The sequence below is a fragment of the Filicampus tigris genome, chromosome 7 (genome assembly GCF_054856515.1).
Source record: "Filicampus tigris isolate MCC_2025a chromosome 7, RoL_Ftig_1.0, whole genome shotgun sequence".
Taxonomy (NCBI): domain Eukaryota; kingdom Metazoa; phylum Chordata; class Actinopteri; order Syngnathiformes; family Syngnathidae; genus Filicampus; species Filicampus tigris.
Window position 1 is genome coordinate 23,751,299 of NC_141223.1, and position 11,777 is coordinate 23,763,075.

The 11,777-nt window shown below is 45.0% G+C and overlaps 2 protein-coding genes across 2 annotated transcripts; one reads left to right on the forward strand and one right to left on the reverse strand.

Moving 5' to 3' along the window:
- Positions 1 to 73: 73 nt before the first annotated feature.
- On the reverse strand, positions 74 to 3,943 carry nup88 (nucleoporin 88). Its single transcript, XM_086036865.1, has 3 exons — positions 2,946 to 3,943; positions 1,845 to 2,430; positions 74 to 823 (listed from the first exon to the last, which is right to left on the reverse strand). Exons 1-3 carry the CDS (start codon positions 3,899 to 3,901, stop codon positions 197 to 199), a joined length of 2,169 nt encoding a protein of 722 aa, XP_085892991.1. The 5' UTR covers positions 3,902 to 3,943; the 3' UTR covers positions 74 to 196.
- Positions 3,944 to 5,353: 1,410 nt separating this feature from the next.
- psmd8 (proteasome 26S subunit, non-ATPase 8) lies at positions 5,354 to 10,827 on the forward strand. Its single transcript, XM_086036767.1, has 7 exons — positions 5,354 to 5,535; positions 7,018 to 7,090; positions 7,178 to 7,280; positions 7,481 to 7,646; positions 9,622 to 9,722; positions 10,115 to 10,226; positions 10,501 to 10,827. The coding sequence occupies exons 1-7, from the start codon at positions 5,431 to 5,433 to the stop codon at positions 10,636 to 10,638; spliced, it is 798 nt and encodes a 265-aa protein (XP_085892893.1). The 5' UTR covers positions 5,354 to 5,430; the 3' UTR covers positions 10,639 to 10,827.
- Positions 10,828 to 11,777: the final 950 nt, after the last annotated feature.

Consider the following 11,777-nt stretch of genomic DNA (forward strand, 5'->3'; position numbering starts at 1 on the left):
AAATAATAATAACAACCCTGGTACAGAATATGACTACTTTTGCCACCTTTGAGTGTCTCCGAAGAGAAATTACTTCGAATCATGAAACATTTTTATTCAAAATCGGAACCAACCATTACAAAGACAGCTCAAAAATTTTGTGGGCTTTACAAAACAGGGCATTATCAAAAGTCAAGTCACCGACGTAGGCCACGTCTCATTTGTGGTTCAAATACAAGTCGGAGCTCCTCATGGCGATGAGGCAAGACATCTCCTTGACTCTCTTCATCATGTCCACGATCTGCTGGCCTTCTTCCCGAAGCACATCCTGCACCACCTTCTTCTGCGGGCCGCTCAGCGAGATGGAGGCCCGCCCGGGGGCGGAGGCGCCGCCGGCCAAGGGCGCGTCCTTGTCCACCTGCGTCTTCTGGTACTCCATCTTCATCTTCACCTGCTTGATGCAGATGTCCAAGTGGCGGAGTTGCTCGGCCATGGCCTGCAGCTCCTTGCGCATGTCCTTCTCACTGTTGGACAGGATGGGCAGGCGGCTCTGCTGGCCGGCCAGCGCCCGCTTGACGCGCTCGGCCACCGCCTCCTGCCGGTACTTGGCGTCTTCGTACTTGTCGGCCAGCCGCTCGGCCGCCTCGCGCAGGCTCCGCCGCTCCTCTCGGCACTGCGCCATCTCTTCCAGCTGCTTGGCCCGCTGGCCTCGCAGCAGCTTGACACGCTTCTGGAGCTCCTCGCGCGCCATGTCCTGCTTCAGGATGTACTCCTCGCGGAACACCTGCGTGGCTCGGCTCAGGAGCTGAAGGCGCTCCTGGGAGGATGGCTCCCCGTCGCCGGCCTGGATGAACAAAAAGAATGAGACGTTTTATTTTTTACGCTTTTCATGTCACCGAACACTTGCAGTGGTTCTCAAACTTAAAAAAAAAATCATGACCTTGATCATCATGACAACAATAAAATACAATAGAAACTGAAAACGTATAAGAAATATTGTAAGCCACCATAACATTAAAGGCAGTTTTTAAAAAGTACTTGTTTAAAAGTAAATGTTTGATTAAAATATATTGCATATAACAAGTATTTAGAAGGGTGGGAACCATGTCTGGGGGTTCACAACAGCGTAACAGAGGCGTAAATCCCCCCGAAATAAAACTTTAAAATAAATAGAATATAAAATTATAATAATGATATTATAAATAAACGAGGATTCACTGCACAATTTTAAGACTGTACTTAGACGAATGCTAAAAAAACAAACAGTTCCTAAAGATTAAATGCAAACAAATTGAATTTGAGAGTTTCAATGTGAACATTTTGAAATTTGAGGAAAAACATAACATTTTAAAGATGGAGTGCTTTGAATCAAGTTAACGATGGCTTGGATTGGTTTGAACCGGTCAGGAAAATGTGGAATGAGGAGATTAACGTGTAGAATCTTGCTTAATTTGGCAATTCTATTGTGAACATTTCAGAATTTGGATGAAGTCAAAACATGTTCCAAACATGTCCTGAACATGCTGAACAATTTGATTTGGCTGCAAAATGTGCAAAGAGTAGGTTTGAAATAGTTCTTAAATTTGGGAGTTTTATTGTGAAAAGTGCATAATTTTGGTGAACAAACGAATTCCTGAAACAGTTCTTATTCCCAACGTATTCGGAACGATCTGAAGTTTGAATTTGGAATGGGAGCAATTGGAAGCTTTGATCTCATCCACTTGAATGGGGCATTTTGTGAAATCAAACATAATTTCTCACATCTTAAACTTTTGTGAAACTTTTGACATTTGAACCGTGTGAATCAGCTGAGAAGTGGAAGTGCGTGTCCCCAAAAACGTGAGATGACCTAAAGAAAAGGTTACCTTGAGCAGAAGCGGGTTGGCAGAGCCCCTGGCCAAGATGTTGCGCACGTGTTGCTCGAAGGAGCTTCCCGCCAGGCCGCGCAGAGGCGAGCTGGCCGAGCCCGGGTTGGACTGCGTGCACAGCAGCGGGGGCGAGGGCGCCCGCACGGAGCTCAGCAACGGCAGCAAGATGCATTCGTAGGCGGCGCTGATGCAGATCATGGTGGCGCCCAGCGCGAGGTCGGCCACGATGACGAAGCCCTGCACCGGCGCCGGGGCGCTTGTGGCGAGGGGCCGCGTGCACACAATGTGCTCCACAGCGCAACGCCGTTCGACTGCCAGCTCGGGCAGGCCGTCCTTGTCGTCGTCGCCCGCCTGCAAGAAGGTCTGCAGCTTGTCCAGCCAGATGAGGCCCACGCTGTGCACGCCCGCCTCGTGGGTGCAATGGTAGCGCCGCGGGCACAGCGGGTCCCGGTGCAGCCGGATGGGGCAGGCAAAGTCTGGCTCTTCCTCCGCGTCGTCGCTGTCCGCCGGCGCAACCCTCAGGGTGAGCTCCAGCTCCACGCACTCAAACACGTAGAGGGCTGGCACCCCGCCCGCTATCCACCTACACTTGCAAAACAACAGCGATTGTCAAAGTTGGAAAGCTCACTGGAATTAATGTGACAAGAAAACAGAACTTTTCAGGAATGCGACAAGAAAACTGAACTTTTCAGGGAAAATAAACTTTCCATGGTTACTAACAAGAACTTGTGCGAATGAACCAGAATTACCACTCTGAAATAGTCCATATGAATTGAAATTGACAGGAAATCATGGGAATTAATGAGAATAAACTAGGCCTTCTCAAAACTGAAATGAACAGCAGGAATTCACTAAATTGAAGGACTTCTCCAAATTGAATACTTTGCTTAGGAATTAACAGGATTTTGGGATGGGGAATAATGTCAAATATTTCATGTAATTTATGGCAAGCTATCATGTTGAGAGGACCAAAAGGGGTGGAAAATGTTATAGTAAATAACATTTCCTCAATTCATTTTGAATTCATGATGTATTTTTTAATTAAGTGGCTAATTAATGCAGAAATGTTCCACCCCTTCGAAAGGCTTGCGTCCCCACCTGGGCCCAGAGTCGTCGTCATCCTCGGACTCTAGCACCACGCAGTGGTACAGCGTGCCCGTCTCCGTGGCGATGACCAGGATGCTGGGCACACAGGGCAGGCAGAGGATGGCGCAGGCGTCGTACCCGTAGTTGTCCTCGGCCGCCGGGTACATGGGCAGGGGCCCCACGCGCTTACTCACGCTCACCCTGTTCACCTGGCTGGTGTGGCACAGGTACGTCTCGCCGTTCTCGTAGAGGATATAGAGCGGGTAGACAGGCCTTTCTCTGACGTAGGACACCGGGCCGAAGTCGAAGGCCACGGCGATCTCCCCCAGCGAGGCCGCGTAGGAGCGGGCCGGCGCCCGGACGCTGCTGCTGTCGTCATCGGACTGCGACACGGGCACCACTTTGACAGGGGCCTGGGGGGCCTTCAGGCCGTAAAAGCGGATGGTGTTGTCGGACGTGAGCAGAACCAGCAGCGGCTCTCCGGTCTCGCTGGGGTACCAGGCCGCTTGGCGGAGACTCACCGACGGCGAGCTGGTGAAGAAGCGCTCGGCCACCGGGATGGTCTTGCAATTGACGCGGCTGCGCCCGCCCTCGAACTCGGACCTCTTGCCCCACCGCTGCGGGAGCTCCAGCACCGAGGCGCCCCGCTGGCCCACCAGCGCGACGTGGCCGTGCGTGGGACTGAGGAGGAGCTGGCACACCGGGAAGCGAGGCGGGTTGATGCATAACAGCGTCTGGAAACTCCCGCCGTGCTCCTCCGCTGTGTTCAACTGGCGCAGGCTGGTCGTGTAAAACACGCGGTCCACGTCGTCCCACACGAAAAAGTCGGCACCCAAGCAAAAGGTCAGGTTCTTAGCCACCGCTCGCTCAGATGTCTTGGGTTCCGAGTCCAACTTGTCGCGTATTTTCTTGAATATGTCGTGATTTGCCAAGCCGCTGAGCCAGCGGTCTGTGCCAAATGTCGCCATCTTGAAAAGTCTCAAAAGGGGAAGAGGCGGAGCTTCTCATAGACAACAACCATAAATATACACCGCCACGGGCGGATTGGCCCGTTGCTGCGACACGCCAGCATGTCCGCCATATTTGATGGGTCAACCCTCAAGCAAGTTTTTGGCCGGAATGTCATTAAGTGACACTTACATCAATTCATCCATTATGCGAGCTGCTTATCTTCAAGAGGGCCGCGGGCATGCTGGAGCCTATTCCAGCTGCCTTCTTCAGGCAGTAGGGGATACACCTTAGCCCTAAACTATTTGCCAGCCGGTCAGTGTCTCTTTTGGTCATTGGATATTATGTTTGGAAACAGATATGAAAAGGGTAACAATTGCGATTGGATGGCAACCAATTCAGGGTGTCCTCCGCCTACTGCCCGAAGACAGCTGGGATAGGCTCTTGTGAGGATAAGCGGTATCGATAATGGATGGATGGATGTAATGCGCTACATTTACTCCATTACACTGACCTAAAAAACTTTTCAGATCAATTGTACTTGTCAAAAGTAGTATTATTACGATATACATTTTACTTTGAATATTTTTGGTAAACATTTCCTTTTCTATTGCTGGCCCTAAACTGTCGGACGACTTTCCAGTGTACATCAGAGAGGCACCATTGCGAGTCATTTTTGAAATCCACCTCAAAACCGTTTGTATTTCTTTTTTTTTTTTTTAAACATGCGCAATTTGAGACGCTGCCCCTGTTTTTGTGGCATGCTTTAGTCCATGGATTGTTCACGCACCTTGATGTATGGAGTGTTTTCGTCTTGTGATGCAACACATCATCAGTAGGGTAAAAACTAACGCTGTAAGTGTCAGTTATTGATAAGACCTTTATTTCGTTGCCTCTTTGAAAGTAGCAAGCACAAAAGCTGTAGGTAGTCTATGGATAGTCAACTTTTTGGGGGTTACTACTTGAGCGGCGTATACTCGTGTTCATGTGGTTCCTTTACAATGCAATGACGGTATTGCATAATTTGTCCGTTGTTCAATTACATTTTGAGATGTTTTTGAGATGGCGCAAAGGCCCTCTAGGACTCCCACTCAATTACTTATTTGGATCACTGTACTACATGTTATTTTTGAGTCGCACTATCCTACAGTCACAGTATTCTTTGCCTCTGCCTATATATTGCAGAAGCTACAGCTACCAGTGTATGTAACAACAGAATTATTATTGGATTTATAAACATTGACATATGAAATGTATACGGAAGTAAAAAATATATAATGCTTAGTTTAATCACCAAATACAATCAAAAGTCATTGTTAGTCGGTCTTAATCCCATGAGGTCTGGCTTTAAGGTGAACGGTTGCAACAGCTGCGAATAAGGATGCGGTCGCGTTTCCACATCCATTATGGCAGCGAAGTTGACTAACGTCTCAAAGGCTAATGTGGTATCTATTTTCATTCGTTGCCTGTGGGAAGCACTGTCCGGTTTTACGACAGACGTCTGCCGCACTGCGTTGGCCGGTGTCGTGCTGTAATTTGCAGAATCACCATGGCGTTGAGGGAGACGGCTGGGCTTTACGAGACGCTGAAAGCCGAGTGGAATAAGAAAAACCCCAATCTCAGTAAATGTGGTGAACTACTAACCAAACTCAAGGTACAGATCTTTGATAGGACTGTTATTCTTAAATGATTGGAGTCGAACCTGTATCACATGCTTTTTTACGGCTACCACCTCGCTAACTACGTTAGCTTTTGGGGGGCTAAACTTGCTAATTTAGCGTTAACGCAGAGAGTTTATTTGGTACATGTTGAGGCTCGACGTTGTAATTAAAACGAGGCAAGTCGTACGTGATACTTTATTTATCAAGAATGCGTATAATACGCACCAAAACGTGTTGTAGCTAGCATTCAGGTGTTTGCTAATTGTGCAATATCTCTGACGTTGGCAACTGTCATTCAACATAGTCACACGGATGTATTTTGTGACTATAAGTTTCTTGTATAGATCGATTTATTGATTCTTGTTTTTTTTCTACTTGCTAGCATGTTAAGATCGTGTCTTATTTGTTTATATTTTTGCTATACACTGGAGGACAAAATTTAGAGAACAATCTACAATTTACAAAATTTCAAGATCACTGCATGATAATATTTGAAATTATCCAAGCAGGATTAAAAGAGCAATCTTTTAAGAAAATTTCAAGAGTTACATATATCCTGAAAGCACAGTATAAAAAACTTAAATGACATATTAGAAAAAGAACACTGATCAAAATTAGAGAACACTTCAGGATACCTCCTAGTTTTGTTGTTAATCTGGCACCCGGTGCTAATTTCCTTGCTTACCTGACAACCCTTACTTAACTGGCAGCCAAACTTCCAGTTTCTCTGACTCTGCAAGATGGTGAGCTAAAATGACCGAAACCCTCCGGCAGCATGTTGTCCAGCTGAAGCCAAAGGGATGACCCTGTCAGCCATAGCAAGACAGGTCGGTCGTTCCAAATCTGTCATTTCAAGAATATTGCATCTTTACAACATCAAAAACTCATTCAAGTCCCCCAAGAAGGCTGGTCATCCATGAAAGACAAATGCAAGAGAGGACAGGATGTCAATGGGCAATTCTTTCAACACTGCAGCTGGGATTGCTTGCCAGTTCAGCGCTGAACACGGTAAAAATCTGTGTCGTCATACAGCGTCAGAACGTTTAAAAGCATTTGGACTGAAAGCCCACTCTGCAGTGACCAAACCTCTCATTAGCAGAAATAATCATAAGGCTCGACTAACCTTTGCTGAGGAGCACGTTGTGTCTAAACAATGTTTTTTGTTCAAATGCCTTGATTATTTTGTAAAAAAAAAAAAATGTTTTACTTGCATGGCACAGCCATAATAAAACAATATTTCAACTGTTGAGGAGTGTAGATAACTTCCAGAAAAAAACAGTTCTTTATAAATTGTTCTCTAATTTTGACCTCCAGTGTATACATGTTTTGTTCATCACGGCCAATGATATACTTCCCATTTTGCACAAATTGTACTTGTATTACTGTAATATTTATATTTCAATATGTTACAGGAAATATGATAAATGTCTGTCTATTTATAATGTAAATATGTAATATTGTTCACCTCGGCACAGGTGTCATTACTCGAGCTGAACTTTCTACCCACAAGTGGCTCCACGTTCACGAAGCAGCAGCTGATTTTAGCGCGTGAGTATTTTCTGATGGTTTGTATCCATAATTATGATAAATTCATATCTATGCTAAACATGTCCCCCACGCCTCCCATCTCTCCAGGCGATGTCCTTGAAATCGGAGCCCTGTGGAGTATCTTGAAAAAAGACATCCCCTCCTTTGAGAGATACATGGCCCAGCTTAAGTGCTACTACTTTGACTACAAGTAATATTTTTGGCTTTGTTATTTTGGATTTAGTGTGCAATCTGCGCCTGTTTATTCATACAGAAAGCTATTCTGTTGTATGAATGGACTTTCTGCCATCTAGTGGAAGAGCATCTAATTGACGTCACTGCCTTAGACATGAAAAGAGATACTGTACGTTGTTATTATTGACACCTGTTTCCTGTTGATTTGCTGTACAGGGAGGAGCTTCCGGAAGCGGCCTACATGCACCAGATTCTGGGACTCAACCTGCTCTTCCTGCTCTCGCAGAATCGTGTGTCTGAGTTCCACACGGAGCTGGAACGGCTGAGTGCGCGCGACATTCAGACCAATGTGTACATCCGGCATCCTGTGTCTTTAGAGCAGGTAAAATGCAGTGTTTTCTCGCTGAACGCTGTTCTATTTTCTCATGTGCCCAGTGAAACATAATGTCTGTCAAAATATGTAATGAATAAATTAATATTCATGGAAAATTCATGCTTAGAATGTGTGTTACCAGTGAAATGTATACCTTTACGTGGCAACTCATTTTGTGTGTTTTGATGACTGACAGAATGTTATTTTGTGTGAACTGCGTCTTTCTCCATTCTCTCATATGTTAGCACAGAATTTCTGTAAGTATATCAGGGCTGAACAATATATCGAAAAAAATATTGTAATCATGTAATAATGGTTGGTACAATATGCATATTGCAAAGATGTGCGTTAAGTTTCATATGGAAGTGTATGCTTTTATCTGACTTTGACCAGTCTGTTACAACCTTAAATGTGCATTGCCATCCAATAGGTCAGTGGTTTTGCCCCGAAGGGGGGGCCCGGCGCTATGACAGTGGGTATGGAAAGTATTCAGACCCCTTTCAGACCCCGCTTTCTTGTTGTAACTCCATAATCTTAGGCAGGGGACAGTGGTTCTCAAAATGTTTTGGTCCAGGGACCACAATGGCATTCAGACCCCTTGAATTTTTTCACATTCTGTGTCATTGCAGCCATTTGCCAAAATAAAAAAAGCTTGTTTTATTGATCCTTAATGTACTGACAGAAAAAAAAACTGACATGCATATTTATTAAAAGAAAAAAAGAAATCTCATATGGTTATAAGTATTCAGACCCTGACACATTTTATGCAGTAGAACCCCCTTTTTGAGCTAGTCCAGCCATGAGTCTTCTTGGGAGTGATGCATGTTTTTCACACCTGGATTTGGGGATCCTCTGCCATTCTTCCTTGCAGATGCTCTCCACTTCTGTCAGGTTGGATGGTGAACGTTGGTGGACAGCCATTTTCAGGTCTCTCCAGAGATGCTCAATCGTGTATATGTCAGGGCTCTGGCTGAATGGTCACAGAGTTGTTCTCAAGCCACTCCTTTGTTATTTTAGCTGTGTGCTTCTTGTCATTACCCTGTCGAAAGGTGAACCTTGGGCCCAGTCTGAGGTCCTGAGCACTCTAGAAGAGGTTTTCCGCCAGGATATCTCTGGACTTGGCCACATTCATCTTTCCTTCAATTGCAATGAGTCGTCCTGTCCCTGCAGCTGAAAAACACCCCCAAAACACGATGCTCCCACCACCACATTTCACTGTGGAGATTGTATTGGGCAGGTGATGAGCAGTGCTTGGTTTTGTCCACAAATACCGCTTAGAATTAACACCAAAAAGTTCAATTGTTGTCTCATCAGACCAGAGAATCTTATTTCTCATAGTCTGGGAGTCCTTCATGTGTTTTTGGGCAAACTCTATGCGGGCGAGGCTTCCGTCGGGCCACTGTGCCATAAAGCCCCGAAAGTTGACTTTGTGGAACTTTCTCCCATCTCCCTACAGTATCTCTGGAGCTCAGCCATAATGATCTTTTTTGTTGAAAGTGATAAAGGCAGTATCTCACTCAGCAGCAAAGGCTTACAAGTGTGCGCGCACGTAGCGAATGTTGTTTTTCACGTCAGAGTTCGTTCAAGGGCCCAAACGGCCACAAAGACGTTTGCCAATTTAATGGTCTCAAACTTGTTGCAAAGACATTTTGAACATGTTCAAAATTTGACAGCACAAGAAAAACTGCAATCATTAATACTGCTTGGGAATGTCTTTGCAACTGTTTGCAACGTTGCATGACACTTGACAAAAAAAAATAAAAAATTTGCTGCATGCGCACACATTTGCAAACCTTTGTTGCTCAGTGATATATGGGCTTAAGGGACCAAAAGAGAAATTATTTTATTCATTGTCTGTTTTCTAAAAGTAATCGATCCGATGTCGGAATTTTTTTAAGCCAAATGTCGACATTGGCCCAAAACAAAAATCTGTATTGGTTGGGCCCTAGTACTAATGAGGTTGGTCTCTTGCTTTTTTTCCCAGTATCTGATGGAAGGAAGCTACAACAAAGTGTTCCTGGCCAAAGGCAACATCCCGGCAGAGAGCTACACTTTCTTTATCGACATCCTGCTCGACACTATTCGGTAAGGAAGGCCATGGTAACCAGCAGCCAATGGTTTTCTCCTCATCTGTTTCTGTTCACTCCAGAGGAGAAAAGAAATAGACATGCCTTGACTTGCGAGTGTCCCAAATTGTGACTTTTTCAAGATAAAAGCTGTTGTATTCTTTTTTTGTTTTATTTTGTTTTGTTCACAATTTATGAATTTGAGCTCATTTCATCAGATTCTCTTTTTTCGTTTTATGTATTTCGATTTTACAATACACCACTCTTTTTCTTGTTTGAAATTGCAACAAAAATTTGGGGATGTGTGACTTGAGAGCTTGGTCACGGAACAAATTGCCACTCTTGAGTCAAAGTACCACTGCACTACGAACATGACAATGATGACTAAAACGCGTTTTTTTGTTCACGCAGCGACGAGATCGCCGGCTGCATCGAGAAAGCCTACGAGCAGATTCAGTTCACAGAGGCCACACGTGTGCTGTTCTTCACGTCGTCAAAAAAGATGACGGAGTATGCCAAGAAGGTAACTATATATATATATATATATATATATATACATATATAAAAAAACATTTATTTTATTTATTTATAAATGCAAATACAAAATGGGCACATTCACCAAGAGCTGCTGTCAGCTACAACTCACACCCAGACACTCACAAACTAACCGACCGATTCCAGCTCCTCACATCTTTTTTCGGACAACTTTCCCTCTGTTATACGCTGAAAAAAACTCACCCGTTGGCGGTTTTCAAAGCATGCCACTTACCCAAATGTGTGCTGCCATTGTCCTTTAGCGCGGCTGGAGCCTGAACGCAGCCAGTTGCTACTCATTCAGCAGTCAGCAGCAGCGCACAGAGGAGGTCAGCATCCCGTCCACGGAGTTGGCGCAGCAGGTCATCGAGTACGCCAGGCAGCTGGAGATGATTGTCTGAACCAACAGGCGATACGGGCAACACGCTTTCCTTTCAGATTATTATTTGCCTTTTTTTTTGTTTGTTTTTTTACCCCAAACTTGCCTAAGTTGACTGTCTTTCTATGATGACACGTGATGTCGTCCGTCTTGTAAAATTCAAACAGAACTCCTAATTGTAATTAACTTGATTAAAAAGAAAAAAATCTCACGTGCTCATGTGTTTCTTGCCTGTTGATGCCACAGATATTTATTGTAAGTGCAGAACCTAAAATCCACCATGTTTTTGTCGAATGAAGGCAAACTGTTCTGTCTACCAAGATATTTTGAAGGACGAATCGCAGGACGGATTTAAGGATAAAAGGTGAGCAAGAGAAGTATCTAATTTTGCAGGAGGTAAAAGGGATTGAAGAAAAATAATAGTATATGGGTGCATGAGTGAGAGGAGAGGAAGGAATCAATGTACGGGTGCATAAATAGGGAAGGAAGTTAAGGCAGAAAGTTGGTTTTAGCAAAAGGACAGATGCTTGTATAAAAAGCGGGTCTGATGGGTGGAAGGAAGGCAGAAAAGTAACAGATGTGGAAGGATGCATGAAAAAAGGTGATTTGAAGGAAGAAAAGATCTAATGACAATAAAATGTGTCTGAAGGAAGGAGGGCAGGAAGTACAGATGTATGAATAAAAAGCAGGTCTGAGGGAAAAGGCCGGAAGAAAAGGAAGAAAAATGAAGGACGTATATATAAAAATCAGATCCGAAGGACGGAAGGAGGTCGAGAAGAAACACCGAAAAATGGGTTTAAGCGAAGGAAGCAAGAATAAAGAGCAGGTATGATTGAATGAAGCAAGGAAGGGCATGAGCCGGTTTGGGGAAAGGAAGGATTTCACAGTGTACCATATACCTACTTATGTCCAATTCGCCGTCTTCGTCCTGTTGTGTGGCTTGCCGGCGCTGTCCGTGGTCCTGCTGCCTTCTCCATCCTTCTCATCGATCCAGTCGCGCGCACACGCCCGCTCCACGCGTTGCCATCCCACTGTGCCTCACATGGCCGCGCCGCGTGCACGAGCCTGCCAATGATTAGTGCGGATGTGCAGCAGGTAGCGCGGGAGAGAGAGAGGAGAAGGAGGGAGGGAGAAGGGACCGAGGCAGGGAGGGAGGGAGGT